The following is a 17,322-nucleotide window of genomic DNA, read 5'->3' on the forward strand; positions in this document are numbered from 1 at the left end:
GACAACACAAAGGGGGGATGGTTTCACACTGACAGAGAGGGGGGTAGATTGGATAATAAGAAATATTCTTTACTGTGAGGGGCATGGAGTGCAAGGGGCATGGGTTTGCACTGATGGAGTGGAGTTTTAGATATTAGGAAATATTTACTGTGAGGGGCATGGAGTGATAGGGCAGGGGGGCATGGCTTCACACTGATGGAGAGGAGGGGTAGATTGGATAATAGGAAATATTCTTTACTGTGAGTGGCTTGGAGTGATAGGGCAAGGGGAGATGGCTTCAGTGACAGAGAGGAGGGTTAGACAATAACAAATATTTACTGTGAGGGGCATGGAGTGCAGGGGGATGGCTTTGCACTGATAGTGAGGAGGGTTAGATTGAATAATAGGAAATATTTACTGTGAGGGGCATGGAGTGAAGTGGGAGGTGGCTTCACAGTGATGGAGAGTAGGGTTAGATTGGATAATCAGAAATATTCTTTATTAGGAGGAGCATGGAATGATAGGGCAAGGGGAATGGCTTCACACTGACACAGAGGAGGGGTAGATTGGATAATCAGAAATGTTCTTTACTGTGAGGGGCATGGAGTGCAGGGGGGATGGATTTGAACTGACAGAGAGGAGGTTTAGATTTTAGGAAATATTTACTGTGAGGGGCATGGGATGGCTTCACACTGACATAGCGGAGGGGTAGATTGGATAATCAGAAATATTCTTTACTGTGAGGGGTATGGAGTAACAGAAGGGATGGGTTCGCACTGAGAGGAGGGTTAGATAATAGGAAATATTTACTGTGAAGGGCATGGAGTGCAGGAGGGATGGCTTTGCACTGATGGAGAGGAGGTTTAGGTTAGATAATCAGAAATATTCTTTACTGCGAGGGGCGTGAGACCCCAGAACAGAGAAGCTGCAGATGCCCCATCCCTGCTGGCGTGCAAGGCTGTCCAAACCGCTGCTGGGGGCTGTCCCCAGCATCCCCTCACTGTCCCTGCCGTGCCTGGGGGCTGTCCCCAGCGGCCCCTCACTGTCCCTGCCGTGCCTGGGGGCTGTCCCCAGCGGCCCCTCGCTGTCCCTGCCGTGCCTGGGGGCTGTCCCCAGCGGCCCCTCGCTGTCCCTGCCGTGCCTGGGGGTTGTCCCCATCGGCCCCTCACTGTCCCTGCCGTGCCTGGGGGCTGTCCCCATCGGCCCCTCATTGTCCCTGCCGTGCCTGGGGGCTGTCCCCAGCATCCCCTCACTGTCCCTGCCGTGCCTGGGGGCTGTCCCCATCGGCCCCTCGCTGTCCCTGCCGTGCCTGGGGGCTGTCCCCAGCATCTCCTCGCTGTCCCTGCCGTGCCTGGGGGCTGTCCCCAGCGGACCCCCGGTGCCGGGCGGGGCTGCGGGCCGTGTGCGGGCTCCGGGGGCCGGGCCGTGCCGTGGCATGCTGCGGTCCCGCGGCTGCTGCACATGCTCAGCGCGGCGCGGGCCGGCTCAGCCCCAGCCCCCGGCGCTGCCGCCGCTGCTGCGGGAGCCGTGCGCGCCTCGCCGCGGCTCCGGGGGCGCGGGGGGCGGCCGTGCCCCGGCTCGGCGCATGGCGCTCGGCGCTCCCCGCGGGACGCTCGCCGCCCGGGGCTGCTCCAATATGTGCTGGCACCTCTGGAGCTCTCAGTGGGCACACAAGGACGCGGGCAGCGGATTATCGTGGCTGTACTAATGAAAGGGTTCAAGCTCGCCTGGTAAGCGCGCGGTGCGGAGAAGGGCTGGGGAGGGATGCTGCGGTCCCCCGCGCTGTGGTCCCCGCGCTGTGGTCTCCCCTTTTCTCCCCGAAATGGGGGAAAAAGGGATGAGATCGGCCAAGTTCCGCTGCGGCAAGGCCGGGGGGATCTGGCTGCGGGGAGGAGGCACGGCGGAGGCTCCGCTGATGGATGCGGCGCTGGGCCGCTGCTGTCCGGCAGCTCCGCATCCGCTGCCATGCCCGGAGCGCTCCGGCCGCGTCCCCATCGCTGCTCCGCTGGCCGAGCCGCCTCACCCGGCTCACGCAGGGAAATAACCAAGGGGACATCGTGCCGAAGGAAGGTGGGGGGATAAAAAGGTGTTTTGGATGCTGCGTGCGTGGAATGGCTCCTGCTCGGCTTGTCCTCTAAGCAGCGGATTTTGGGGATGCTCCTCGCTGCCGTGGTGCTGTGAGGACATCGATAGCAGAGTTCCAGGCAGCCCGGAGCTGCCGGCAAGGTACCCGAGGGCTCCATAATTCTTTCATCATTCCTGGGTGTTTTGGGGAGAAACTCACCGGGTTTGGCTAAGTGGGCAGTGAAAGAAAACATTGTGTGGGTGAAAGGCAATTGACAAATCTCTGTGTGTGTGTGTGTCTGAAACGTTCCCAGGAAGATATTTTGTTGGTCAAGTTTGTATTTTTCAGGGGTAGGTAGAAAAAAAAAATATATAAGTATATATATGTGTATATATGTATATATATATAAAATATATAATTATGTATATACCTACAATTATATATATATATAATATATAATTGTATCCTCTATTACATACATATCTATTTATAAATATATATAAATATATATGTATGTATATGTAGTAGAGGACACAATTATATATATATATAATTATATATATATAAAAAAGTCTATTATATAAATTTTATAAATATTTATTATATATAAATTATATATATATATATATAATTTTATATATATAATATATAAAAAATTGTATCCTCTACTCACTCTCTCTCTCTCTCTCTCTATATATATATATAAAATAGAGGATACAATATATATCTCTATATAAAATATAATATAAACTTGACCACCAAAGGCTTACCACCATAGGATCCAGAGTATATCAAAACTATTTTAAATTTCCAGTATGTCAAAACCACTTAGTTGGAATAAATAGGCTTTGAATTATGATGATGAAATTGATTTAAGCAGAACTTTATCAGATGGGAACGGTTCCACGGTGAACAGAGGAATGTGACTTCGTAATTTGGGTTGAATTGGATGGCAAGGGCAATGGGAAGGCCTGGTTCTTTTCCTTAATCCTTTTTTTTTTTTTTTTCTGTAATGAAAAAGGAAGTAATCATAGAATAACAGCCTCCTTCTCAAGTGTGCTAGTTTGCATCAGGGTGAATGTTGTGCTTTGAGATCCTCGCCTGTAAAGTGTGAGAAAACAGCAAAGTTATTTTGCATGTTATTTTACTTATTGTTGCTATTTTAATTTTATCTCTCTTTTCTTTCTTTTTTTTTTTTTTTTCTGTGTAAAAAATAAAAGCACCACAGTATAGCACCAGGAAGCATCTTGTACTGGGCCCCAGGGGACAGACCCGAGCCAGGCATGACTCAATAGGTCATCTCTTTTCCTAATTTCTCTAATTCTGTCTTTTATTTAATTACCCTGAGAGCCTTTGAATTTTCCCTGTGTGTACATGGCTGTGTGTCACACAGGCTGTACAAATGATACCGACATTAACATTTGAAAATATTATATGGTTGGGGGGTTTTTTTTTTGGATGAAAAAAAAAAAAAAAGTCCCTTTCTCGCAGCGATCCGCTGCCTTGTGCGCTGTGCAGTTGGGCTGAGGAGTTGCATAATAGCTCGGCGGAGCGGCAGGAGAGCAAAGCATGTGCTGGAGATGCTGGGAGCGCTGCGATGGAGCGGCTCTGCAGTGCCACGGCCCCGCTGCACCCCCGCACACCCGGCAGCGGCATCGCGGTGTCGCTCCCAGTTCATCCCAGTTCGTCCCAGTTCGTCCCAGTCCGTCCCAGTTCGTCCCGGCAGCTCCCGCTGGAGCATCCCGGTGCTGTGCGGGCCGGGGGCCGGGGGAGGCTCCGGAGCCCTGCCGGGGCCGTGAGCAGCTCACAGCGCTGGGGAGTGCTGGCCGGGCTGCAGGAGGTGCCGCTCTTCCCTCTCCGTTCCTCGGGGGCTCTGGGCGCTCCTGGGCCCCTCTGTTCTCCATAAAGATCCCGAGCAGGGCCCCCCAGCTCTCCTGGAGTCACCTGGCAGGTGCTGCCCAAGCCCTGCCTCCTCAGCATCCAGTCCCAAAATTCAATATTCTGATGGTTTCCCTTATTTAATTATACAGCATTCTGCATCTCTGCAGCTGTCACTGTTCCCCCTAGGATATTATTTGGTTGTGCTGCAATGTCCAGCACAGGAGGGTGAGTTAGGGGTGGTATTTCAGGCCCTGCTTTGCCCAGATCTGTGTGTTTGTCCCTGCTGGATGGATTGGAGGAATCACCTGATAGGTGCTACCCAAGCCCTGAGTCCTCCTCTATCTCAGTCCCAAAATTCAATATTCTGATGGTTTCCCTTATTTAATTATACAGCATTCTGCATCTCTGCAGCTGTCACTCCGTTCCCCCTAGGATATTTGGTTTATTTGGTTGTGCTGCAATATCCAGCACAGGAGGGTGAGTTAGGGGGGTTGTTTCAGGCCCTGCTTTGCCCAGATCTGTGTGTTTGTCCCTGCTGGATGGATTGGAGGAATCACCTGGCAGGTGCTGCCCTAGCCTTGCCTCCTTAGCATCCCCCTTCATCCCAAAATTAAATATTCTGATTGTTTCCCTCATTTAATTATACAGCGTTCTGCATCTCTGCAGCTGTCACTCCATTCCCCTTAGGATATTCTGTTTATTTGGTCGTGCTGCAGTGTCCAGCACAGGATTGTGAATTAGGGGTGTTGTTTCAGGCCCTGCTTTGCCCAGATCTGTGTGTTTGTCCCTGCTGGATGCATTGGAGGAGCACAGAATGAATGCAGGGCTCTCTGAACCTGCTTGGGGTGTTCAATGTGGGCTGGACAGCCTTGATACAAAATGAGCTTATGGAGTTGAGATTTATATAAAGCAAATGCATTTAAAAATGAGCTTATAGGGTTTGTATTTATATAAAGCAAATATTTGTTTGCAGGCCATCCAGTGCACGGGCTGCAAACAAACCCTCAGGTCCTTGGTGCAGGAGCAGCAGTGCTGGGGTTAACCCAGATTTCCTCAGAGAGACACATGATGTCTGTCTGTCTGTCTGTCTGTCTGTACCAGGGAGGGACAGAAGGCTGCCAGCAGCACAGCCTGCCCTGACCCTCAGGAACAGCGCAGCCTTTCCCGGATTTCAGGCCCCGCATCCCTCCCGTGCTGTGGGGTCACCCCAAATCCCACTGCGGGGACAGCAGGGGACCCCTGGGGCTGTCCTGGAGTTGCATAATGGCTCAGTGCAGTGGCAGGAGAGCAAAGCATGTGCTGGAGATGCTGCTGGGAACGCTGGGATGGAGCAGCTCTGCAGTGCCGCGGCCCCGCTGCACCCCCTGCATGTCCCCATGCTGCTCCCTCACTGCATGGCCTGCATTTCCTGCACTGCTGCTCCCTCATTTCCTGCACTGCTGCTCCCTCTCACCATGCCCTGCATTTCCTGCACTGCTGCTCCCACAGCACACCCTGCATTTCCTGCACTGCTGCTCCTTCATTTCCTTCATTGCTGCTCCCTCACAGCATGCCCTGCATTTCCTGCACTGCTGCTCCCTCGTTTCCTGCACTGCTGCTCTCTCTTAGCACACCTTGCATTTCCTGCACTGCTTCTCCCTCTCACCATGCCCTGCATTTCCTGCACTGCTGCTCCTTCATTTCCTGCAGTGCTGCTCCCTCTCAGCACACCCTGCATTTCCTGCACTGCTGCTCCCTCTCACCACGCCCTGCATTTCCTGCACTGCTGCTCTCTCTCAGCACACCCTGCATTTCCTGCACTGCTGTTCTCTCTCAGCACACCCTGCATTTCCTGCACTGCTGTTCTCTCTCAGCACACCCTGCATTTCCTGCACTGCTGTTCTCTCTCAGCACACCCTGCATTTCCTGCAGCAGCCACCTCACCCTGCCCCAATGATCTCATGGCCATCTGGTGGCCCCGGGGCTCTGCAGCACAGCTGGGGACAGCCAGGGGGGCCGGGTGACATCACAGAGTGGCAGTGGCACCGTTGGTGCTGTCACAGCGCCCCGGTGGCAGCAGTGATGCTGCAGCCCCCGAGGATGCTGGCAGGACAGATGACAGCAGCGATTTGCCTCATCACAGCCTGCTGTCGTGGTTTAATTGGTCTTTTTTTGTGTTTTAATGCTGTTTTCATCTTTATATTGTGACCTGGTGTTGCGAGAGAGAGCTTTTGCCTCCGGGCTGACATCAGTGTTATCTCACAGCTCCTCGGGGACTGGAATCAGCCAGGCCTGGAGCTTTCAATCTCAGAAAGCCAAAAATCCACAGCAGCCTTTCCCTCCCCTTCCATCCCAGGCTGTGCTGCCTGCCCTGCTCTTCCTTCTTGGGGAGTTCATGATCCAGCCGAGATGGAAACTAATTTAGATCTTTGATGAAAAATGGAAATCTAATGCCAGAAGAGCATTGCAGGGACAAAAACAAGCTGGTAGCTGAATTGATGTCCCATAAATGGGATACTGAGTAAAACTCTGCTCGTCTGATTTTCCTTCTTTTGTGGTTCCCTCTGCATTGCTTGCGCTGCTGTGCTGCTTGGAATAGTCCTGAGCTGCAGAACCTGCAATCTGGAACCTACAGAGAAAAGAAGGGCCAAAGGCTCCACTAAAAATAAATCTGTAATTCATTTTCCTGCTAGTGCCTGTGGGTGAGGGAAAAAAAAAAACCCAACAAAACTCTCAATGTTCCAACACCCTCCTTATCTGAGGGAAGGATCTATTATGTAGTTGTGGGGGTGGGATGGGAACTAGGTAGGGTTACAGAACAGCAGAGCTAAAATTAGAAATTGTTTGATGTCAGGGAGCAATGAAGATTGACTTGAGGCAGTTTCAGTTCTGCCTCCTGGATGCTGCGGCTGCAGGGGCTTTTGGTACCTCCAGCAGGCTGCCCCTGCCCTTCCCATCCTCTGGAAATCTGGAAATCCATGTGGGAGAGGGGAGGGAGGGGTTCCTGAGCCGTCACACTCTCCCCATGAGCAGTTTGATGTCAGGGAGCAGTGGAGATTGACTTGGGGGCTTTCAGTTCTGCCTTGTGGATGCTGCGACTGCAGGAACCCCTTGGTACCTCCAGCAGGCTGACCCTGCCCTTCTCAGCTCTGGAAATTTGGAAATCCATGTCTGAGGGTTTGGGAGAGGGGAGGGAAGGGTTTATGAGCCGTCACACTCTCCCCATGAGCAGTTTGATGTCAGGGAGCAGTGGAGATTGACTTGAGGCGGTTTCAGTTCTGCCTTGTGGATGCTGCGGCTGCAGGAGCCCCTTGGTGACCCCACCAGGCTGCCCCTGCCCTTCCCATCCTCTGGAAATTTGGAAATCTGGAAATCAGTGTCTCAGGGTGTGCAAAAGGAGAAGGAGGGGTTCCTGAGCTGTCACACTCGTCCCATGAGCAGTTTGATGTCAGGGGGCAGTGAAGAGTCACTTCAGGCAGTTTCAGTTCTGCCTTCTGCAGACTGCAAGAGCCCTTGGTACCTCCATCAGGCTGCCCCTGCCCTTCCCATCCTCTGGAAATCTGGAAATCCATGTCTCAGGGTGTGGGAGAGGGGAGGGAGGGGTTCCTGAGCTGTCACACTCATCCCACCCAGCTCCGCTCCTTTGAGATGTAAATGAGCGGCAGGGAAGGTTCTGTCCTCACGGCGCTGTGACACACAGGGGTGACAAACGTGGGTGTCTGGGATTCGTGGCTCCGTGATTACCCAGGAAATGATGAAGCTGCTTAAATCACTCCCAATTTGGTGCTGAAGCTGCGGGGCCTTAGAGAGCTGCTGCGTGCGGTGAGCTTGGTCCTGTGGCACCGCAAATGATCCCAAATGAAATTGGATTTCCAAATCAATTCTTCCTCAATTTCTGGAGAAGCTTCACGAAATAGTTCTGTGAAAGTTACATAATTGTGCTGCTGTGCCCATTGTGCTGTTTGACCTTCACTTTGCAGGTCCAAATGTTGCGTTTTCAGTCTTTCCTGTCTTCATTGATTCTTCTGCTCCTACATCACCCTTTGTGCCTTTTATTCAGGGGGAAGAAATAGATGCTGATAATCCCTCAGTAAAAACCACCAGAGCTGACCCACATACATATAAATATGGTTTTTTGGGAAAAGGAGAGGCCTTAGCTCCTTATGAATTCTGCAAATGGATCTGAGGAATCAGGATGTTCCCCTTGGCTGCGGCAGGAAGAGCAAACCTCATTAACAGGGCGCTCATCTTCCCCTGCATCCAGAACATTCTGGCCTGGCCACACGTCCTGAACCTTCTGGCTGGCCATAAATTAAGGTTTTTTATCCTTTTCCAGCAAGATGTCATGCCAGGTGCCTGGAAGGACAGCTTGGAGCAGCCTTGGCAGGTTTATTCTGTAGATGGCTCTGTGGCACGCAGTCACTGAGGGGTAATTAACAGGTTTTGTGTTAATTTCTCCAGATTTGGTGTTATTTTTTCTGCCCTTTTCCATGGTGGGAAGCCCTAGGAAGCAGTGAGGAGCCTAATCCGAGTGCAGTAAAGCCAAGGAAAAACTTTGCACACAATTCCCTTGGCCAGGCTATGCTCGTGGGGCAGAAATAGAAGCAGGATCAGCCCAGCACCAGTTTTTGTCCACGCTGGATTAATACCTGCAGTGGCAACAGGCTGTGAAACACAACTTTTATTTTAGCAAAAGTCTGAAATTACAGTGGAGGAAAACCATTTGAAATACAACCAAGGCATTTTCAAACCCCTGATCTCAGACTGGGTTTGCTGTGTGATGATACACTGGCAAAAGCATCCCTTTAATATTTTTGTTTCTTATGTGGTCGGTTCTTGGCATCAAGTTCTGATTTAAATTTGGATAAACATCGGTAATTTTGTCTTTTAATATATATGTGCAGATTGGGACCTCTCTGAGGACAGGCAGACAGAGCAGTTCTGACTGGGGCCATGGGGAAGCTGCACTTTGCAGAGTTTGCTGCAGCACCCAGAATCTCTCCCCCACATCTCTCCTTGGGCTGCAGATTATTTTGGCTAATTGAATCCCAATCGTTTGTTTTGCTGGGAAATTGCCTTCCCCTCTTATCAGATGGCAGGATCACCTTGCTCTGTGTCTCCAGCCCTCAGAAATGTCAAGTGAAGGGCAAACTGGAGTGGCTCTGCAGTTCTGAGCCTTTGCTCACTCAGGGCCTGCAGATGAGTGAGGCAGCAGTGTGGCTGTTCCAGGGGTTCTTTTCCTCACTGAAAAGCCTGAAAATGTGGAAAATTCAGTCAGGAAGAGATAAAACATGGAGCTGAGGCTGCTGGGTGCTGTGTGAGAGCTCAGTCCCTTCCAAAGGGAAGGAAGGTGCTGCCTGTGGGAGCTGGGGGTCACGAGATTGTGCCTGGATCTGTCATTGACCATTTTCATCCTCATGGTGCCTCTGCCCCACTTTCCCTGCCCTGCAAAATGAGGCAAATCAGTCTCTCCTTCCTTCTCCCTGTGCCTGGAACAGAGATTATCATGGGACAAGTGCTAGGAGAAGATGTTGGACAGGAATCAGTCTCTCCTTCCTTCTCCCTGTGCCTGGAACAGAGATTTTCATGGGATAAGTTCTGGAAAGAGCTGTTGGGGAGAAATCAGTCTCCTCTTCCTTTTCCTTTTGCCTGGAGCAGAGATTTTCATGGGACAGGTGCTGGAAGAAGATGTTGGACAGATACCAGTCTCCTCTTCCTTCTCCCTTTGCCTGAGCAGAGATTTTCATTCCCACATTTTGGGAAGAAGCTGTTGAACAGAAATCAGTGTCCTCTTCCTTCTCCCCCTTCCTGGAGCAGAGATTTTCATGGGATAAGTTCTGGAAGGAGCTGTTGGACAGAAATCAACCTCCCCTTGCTTCTCCCTTTGCCTGAGCAGAGATTTTCATGGGACAAGTGCTGGAAGAAGATATTGGACAGAAATCAGTCTCCCTTTCCTTCTCCCCCTTCCTGGAGCAGAGATTTTTTTTATTCCCACATTTTGAGAAGGAGCTGTTGGACAAAAATCAATCTCCTCTTCCTTTTCCCTTTGCCTGAGCAGAGATTTTCAAGGGACAAGTGGTAGAAGAAGACATTGAACAGAAATCAGAATCCTCTTCCTCTTCTTTTGCCTGGAGCAGAGATTTTCATGGGACAAGAGCTGGAAGGAGCTGCTGGACAGTGTCCCACGTTTTTAAGTGTCTGATTCACCCCCTGTGTGTTGATAGTTGTGCTGGACTGATGAGAAGCACTCGCATTGCTGGAATTTCTGCTGCATTTCTGCTCAGCAAGTGGGCAGGGGCAAGGCCTGGAAGAGGCAAAAATTGCCATCAAAACCCTTGTGGCGCTCCCTGACAAATCAGTGTGTCCTGGTTAAGGCCTCTTCTGCTTTTTCCAGCTGAAATTCCAGATTTCTCTCTGTTTTAAACAGTTTAAACTTTGGCTGTTTGAGCAGCTGCTGTGTTTTTGCTTGAACCTTGCCCAGAACTCTGTGTTTAGGCCCTGGTTAGAAAATGCATCTTAATGCCATTATTATTATTTTAATTGATTCTTATTATGACTGGTAACTGCTAATTTCAGGACTTAGAGCCTGTTTGAAGTAAATTGTAGAAGTTGCAATAATATATCCAAGGATGGAATATCCAAGCTCAGGAAATGGAGACACCAAACCCAAAATGCTGCACAGAATTCCTTTCCCTTCTGGGTGCCCTTGCAGAGCCATGTGCTGAATACAAGATGCTGGAATGTTCTCTGAGCTTCTCCTTTCCTAAAGTTTTCCTTTTGGCCAGATTTAGGCCTGTGCTCTTGATTATATTTTACATTTTGCCGTGGTTTATTCCCCTGTAACCATTTTTCCAGGATAGAATGATCTCTGTGGTCACAGCCAAGTGATCTGAGGGCAGATGCTCTGCTTTTTTCCCAACTAAAAAAAGATGCAAAATGCTGTCACTGTCCTTTGACAATGTCACAGCCACTCCATGCGTGTGGGAGAGCAGCAGAGAAAAAGGAATTTGGGGATATTTTTTTTTTGGAGATTCATATATTTGGGGATATATATTTTTTGAATAATTTTCAAACCACTCAGAATACCCGGTTTGGCAGAAAGTGGTTTTGGACCACAGCTAATTTCAGCCCTTGGAATTGGAAGGAGAAAAATGGAGGAGAAAATGAGTGGAATGAAAAGGACTTTGGGGGGAAATTAGGTGTATTTTGAGGAGCAGCAAGGATTTGGTAACAGAAGAAATGTCCAGCTATGCACATAAAATTAGAACAAATTAGCTGGAGGGGGAACACACAACTTGCTTAGTTGAAGAACAGCTCCCTCTAATTAGAGTCGTTCCCTTAATGAGATGCTGAGCAAATCAGGCTGTGTTTGAGGGGCAGAGGGAGGTGGCCAGGCCTGAGCCCTGCAGAGATCATTGGCAAAGCCTCAGCCCCAGTGCAGTGAGGACACAGGAGGTGCTGTGAGTTGAAGGTTTGCATGGAACAGAGTAGCTTCAGAGAGAGGCAGAGCTGTAATTTTGGTGCATTTCTGACCCCACAGCACCAGAAATAAATCAGCTGTGGGGATGTGGAAGGAGCGCCCTGTGCTTGTGAGGCCGTGCAGCCCTCAGAGCTGGAATTTGGATTTTTTCAGAGCTGTCAGCTGCTGGAGGAATGTGATGCACAACCTGATGCACATTTTGGGAATGAGGTTTGGGAGGCAAAGCCAAGCTTAGCTGCAGGCCATGAAAGAAGGATGTGTCTGGAGGCCAGGGCTCACAGAACTGAGCAACATTCAGTGCCTGCTCTGGGGCACTAAAGCTGCAGCACTTCTTCAAATGCTTTCTGTATTATTTTTCCAGCAGGAAGAACAAGTTCCCCACGGATTCTTTTCTGTTTTAAAGGCAGCTGATAGCACAACTGGTCTGGGAAATAGAGCTGTTTCTAAAATTGTGTTGTTTTACAGCAAAAGAGGCTCTTGAAAACAGAGATTTACTGTGCTGGGAGATTTTCATGCTCCACCTCCAGTTTGGAGGAAGAGATTCCATCCTAAATAATCAAGATGGACAAAGGGTAGAAGAAAGGAAGTGGAATTAGTCCTGGTTTGCAGATAAGGCATACAGAGATGAAAGGTGTTTTTTTCTTTTAATTGTTTATTAATAGCTGTGTATTAATTCCCTACAGGAAGCTTAGCTTAGGAGAGCAAAAAAATATTATAGCTTAAACAATTGTCTAAAGAGAGCAAACTCTGCTGAAGGAAGAGCAGGATGAGGAATGCAAACATCCATCCCTGTACCCTGCACCTCTCACAGGGGACTTGCCAGAGCCACAAACTGAACCCTTATAATTGTCCCAAAACAACCTGAATCCTTGTAATTGTTCCAAACCAACCTGAATCCTTGTAATTGTTCCAAACTAACCTGAATCCTTATCATTTTCCCAAACCAACCTGAATCCTTGTAATTGTTCCAAACTAACCTGAATCCTTACAATTTTCCCAAACCAACCTGAATCCTTATCATTGTCCCAAAACAACCTGAACCCTTATAATTGTCCCAAAACAACCTGTGCATTGCTCATATTTGAAGATACCACGGTTATCCTGGGGGCATCTGTTCTTTCAAGGGCAGATTAGGAGGTCAGGGTGATTTGGATGTCACTTTGTAAGATTTCTCACATGGAACTCCAAATCCCAAGGATATCTGTGTGTGTCTTGGAAGTTTTGGGCACAAAAATGCAGGAAATTAAAGCAATCCTTGAAACTATAACACTTATAATTGTCCCAAAACAACCTGGATCCTTGCAATTGTCCCAAAACAACCTGAATCCTTATCATTGTCCCAGAACAACCTGAACCCTTATAATTGTCCCAAAACAACCTGAACCCTTATAATTGTTCCAAAACCAGCTGAATCCATGTAATTGTCCAAAAACATTCTGAATCCTTATAGTTGTTCCAAACCAACCTGAATCTTTATCATTGTCCCAAACCAACCTGTGCCTTGCTCATATTTGGAGATACCACAGTTATCCTGAGGACATCTGTTCTTTCAAGTATCACAGCCCGGATTAGGATTATTTAGATTTTACTTTGCAAGGTTTCCTACATGGAACTCCAAATCCCAAGGATGTTTGAGTGTGTCTTGGAAGTTTTGGGGAGAAAAATGCAGCAAGATAGAGCGATCCTTGAAACTGTAACACTGAACCAGTCCTAATTTTGCAATTTAGAGTCCTGCATTGCTGCAAACTGGGCTGCTGCCTCTTTAAAAAAATGGAAATAATGGAAAGCAGAGCTGGAGACTGAAAGAAGTGTGATATTATTGAGGTATTGATCCATGCTCCTGCCAATCTTCAATAATCCTTGTGGGTTCCTTCCAGCTCAGGATATTCTGTGTATCTGTGGGCCTGGTTTGTGTTTATTAACTGTTACCTATTGCTGTTTATAACTGTGACAAGTGAACAGGTTTATTCCACTCCTCTCCTGCTCCCGGCTGTGAGGATTTGACTTCAGCCTTGATTCTTTCCCACAGTTTCATGTCATTCCATTGCTCATTGTTCAAAAGAAAAAAAACAACCCCAAACCTTTTAATACAGCTTCTCTTTCTCTCCAATATTTACATTCTTCAAATATTTGTTGACCACTCCACTTTGTTTACCCTTCAAGTTTGTTTTCACAAGCGAGCCTCATGAGTGCCGGGATGTTTTTGTTGCTTTCCTTTGAACTCTTTACTCTGTAAGAAAATCTCTCTGGTTCTTTGCCGCCCTTCCAAACGTGTTCCTGCTTGGGATTAACTGATCACACAGAGCAAATATTTCATCATTCCATGAGGGCTGATTGATCAGCTCCCAGTCACATCCGTCCTCCCTGCTCCTCTATCATGTTGCAGCAACATTTTTCATTTGCTTTCTGCTCTTTCCCTGTCCATCTGTGCTGCTTTCTTGCTTTCTAAATTCTTTAAATTGCTGGCTGTGGTTTTGTTTCCTCTGCTGCACCTGCCTGGAGTAGGTACAAAGCCAAGGACAGCAGCAGGGCTGCTTTCCTGCTTTTCCCAGCCGGGAATCAGGCACAGCCTCTGTTTATTTTTCCCCAGACAGGTTTTTTAAGTGTGTTTATACACACTTTCAAGATGAGTCACATTGTTACCTTCTGCATTGTAGAACCTCCGTGCAGAAATGGCCTTTCCCAGAGCTTGTATTTGGAAATGCCCGAGTGTTGAAGGCAAATATTTCTATTTATTCTAAACATTTCCTGTTGCTGCCTGCTGCTCTAGCAGGGAAATCGATGCTTTGTGTTGCCTGATGAGCTTTAGGAGGGTGTGCAGCCCCTGGGGGTGAAAAGCCAGAGCTTTGTGGGAGTGGGGAAGTGGAATTTCGAGGTAATTGGGATGTTATGTCCACGCTGACTGCTGTGCTCCTTTGTTGCCACAGAAATGCTCCCTGGTGGTTTGCAGGGCGTTACATATTTAATATTATATATATATTTTTTAAAAAAATATATATAAATTAAATTATATATATTTAGTATATAATAATAAATTTTATATAGAATATAAATAATATATATTATATGTTATATATTATATGTTATATATGTTATATATTATATGTTATATATTATATACTATATATTATATACTATATATCATATATCATATATTATATATTATATATAATATATTAATTATATAATGTTATATTATATTATATTATATTATATTATATTATATTATATTATATTATATTATATTATATTATATTATATTATATTATATTATATTAATTTTATATAATATATATAAATATATATTAATGTAAAATATATTAATGTAAAATATATTAATATTTAATATATATTAATCTAAATATATATATAGATAGATTTTATATATATATATACATAAAATCTATATATATTTTAGAGCATTTAATAAAGCTCTGCTCGGGGTGCCAGGGCTGGACAGCAGCACATATAATAATTAATATATACGAATTAAATATTAATATCTATTAATGAATATACTATTATATATTAATATCTTGATTAATATATTAATTATATATATTAAAATTACATATATATTTTAAAATATATATATATATTAAAAGAAAAAAAAAATATATATAAAATAGAGCATTTACTAAAGCTCTGCTCGGGGTGCCAGGGCTGCGGTACCAGGGCGGCAGCACCGATGTGTAAGGGCACGAGAAGAGCAGAAATCTGCCACGAGAAGAGCAGAAATCTGCATTTTCTCCGCGGTGAAGGCAGCGAGACGCAGCCAGGGTTAAGCGGCTGATGCGGGACATCCTTAAAGCCACAGCGGGAGCTTTTCCCCCCAGCGGGCAGCGCCAGGCTGGGATGCCAGAGCCGGGCAGCGCCCTGCAAAGGCGGCTTTGTTCCAGCCATGCCGAGCCCTTATCAGAGCGGGGAATCTTTTTGTCGACTCCTTTGGCGGCCCTGAGATGCCCCGGAGCAGCAGCAGCAGCAGCAGCAGCAGCAGCAGCAGCGAGGTGCCCGGGCGGTTCCGTGCGGCTCCCCCCGGGGAGCTGGCAGGGCAGCGGGGAAGAACCGAGGGTGCCTCCCGGGAAGGGCCATGCGCTGACAGGTGGCCCTGGAATCCCTGAAATCCTCGGGTTTCACCTCCAGGCAGGCGGGGAATCCTTCCTTTATGTGTGTGCGTGTGTGCAGGGAGGGCAGGCAGCTCTTTGGGGAATAGGATGCGGGGCTGGGATGGAGATGTGGCTGATGGGGGAATGTCAGTCTGGGAGGAAGGGATTTGGGGGAAAAAGCTGGGGAAGAACTTAAGGTGGAGAATATTCCCAGTAGCATCTCAAGAACTTGTTTGTGTTTGAGGCGAAATTTGAGGTGAAATTTGAAGTTTTGGTGCTGCTGGTCCCTCCTGGCTGCGGTGACACTGGAAGTCCATGGCAAAAGATTTAACTCTGTCCTGAGGGAAGAAAAGGAGGATAAATAATGGAGGCAGTACTGTGATGATTTTCATTTTTCACCTCCCAAGCAGGTGGGGAATCTTTCCTGTGTGTGTGTGCAGGGAGGGCAGGCAGCTCCTCGGGAAAAGGGGAAAAGGATGTGGGCTGGGATGGAGATGTGGCTGATGGGGGAGTGTCAGTCTGGGTGGAAGGGATTTGGGGGAAAAAGCTGGGGAAGAACTTAAGGTGGAGAATATCCCCAGTAGCATCTCAAGAACTTGTTAGAGGTTTGAGGTGAAATTTGAAGTTTTGGTGCTGCTGGTCCCTCCTGGCTGCCCCTGCGGTGACACTGGAAGTCCAGTGGCAAAATATTTAACTCTGTGCTGAGGGAAGAAAAGATAAATAATGGAGGCAGTACTGTGATGATTTCACAGGATCTGTAATTAAGCTGAGCTCCGGTTTCTGGCCTTTTTCTCTGTGGGCAGGGCAGCCTTATTCTCCACGTTATTTATTCTGGGGGCAGGGCCTGCACTGAGCAGCTCTGCAGGGTTTTTGGTCAGTTTTGGGGTGAGCCCAGCAGATTTCAGGAATCTGGAAGAAAGGGCCCAGAGGAGTTAAGGAAATCAGTGGAACACTGGAAGTACAGTGGCAAAACATTTGACTCTGTCCTGAGGGAAGAAAAAAAGATAAATAACAGAGGCACTACTGTGATGATTTCACAGGGACCTGTAATTAGGCTGAGCTCCTGTTTCTGTTATTTTTCCTTGTGTTTAGGGCAGCCTTCTCTGAAAAGCTGTTTTGCTTTTCCCTTCATCCTGCCTGAAAAGGGGAGCTGCTCCTGCTGGGGTGCACTCAGGCCCTGCCTGCCTGATCTCCCCAGCCCTCAGCACAGTGCTGTAACCCAAATAAATGCAGGAGTTCCTTTTATTAGTGCTCCCTCTCAGAGACATCTGCTGGGTTATTGATGTGCCTGGTAATCTTCATTTTCCAGCGCACTGCTGGGTCCATTATCTGTCAGAGCAGAGCAAGGGCTGCGGGGGTGAAAGATGCAGGAGGACAGAACATGCAATGGCTCCCCGGGAAAAACCAGATGGATTTAGTGCCAAGCAGAGGAGCTCCAGGTGTGTCAGTGGTGCATGGTTGGAAACCCCAGAGAGGGGATCTGGGGGTGAGAAGCTCAGCCAGCCTTTCCCAGTGCATCATTCCAAACTGGCGGCTCCCGGGTGGGATGTGCTGCCTGTCCCCGGTGCTGGGTGCTCTCCATTTCTCCTCACATCTACCCTGCAGCGCCTCTCTGTGCTGGGATGGGATTATCTTGGCCTCAACCCACAGGGAAAAACTGGTTTGCCTTGTGCTCCTCTTCCTCCTCATTTTCAGAGATCACACTGATTTAAGGAAGGCCAGAACTGCATTGAGCACCCTCCTGGGCATCACTGTTTGTGAGCTGATGGCTGTGATTCCTCAGGGATTTGGGGCAGCCCTTGGCTGTCACAGACACATTTTATGAAAAATCC

At 47.8% G+C, this 17,322-nt stretch overlaps 1 protein-coding gene across 5 annotated transcripts in view; it reads left to right on the top strand.

Annotated features, from left to right (window-relative positions):
- GRAMD1B (GRAM domain containing 1B) overlaps positions 1-17,322 on the top strand; it is a 124,836-nt gene that overhangs the window by 43,147 nt on the left and 64,367 nt on the right. The window contains exon 1 of one of the 5 annotated variants that reach the window (XM_063178254.1): positions 1,562-1,709. The exons of the other annotated variants lie outside the window; for them this stretch is intronic. Coding sequence (XP_063034324.1) covers positions 1,687-1,709 — 23 coding nt within the window. The 5' untranslated portion in view covers positions 1,562-1,686. Of the gene's footprint in view, positions 1-1,561; positions 1,710-17,322 lie in introns of those variants that run through there. 5 annotated transcript variants of the gene reach the window in all.

The sequence above is a fragment of the Melospiza melodia genome, chromosome 29, assembly GCF_035770615.1.
Source record: "Melospiza melodia melodia isolate bMelMel2 chromosome 29, bMelMel2.pri, whole genome shotgun sequence".
Classification (NCBI taxonomy): domain Eukaryota; kingdom Metazoa; phylum Chordata; class Aves; order Passeriformes; family Passerellidae; genus Melospiza; species Melospiza melodia.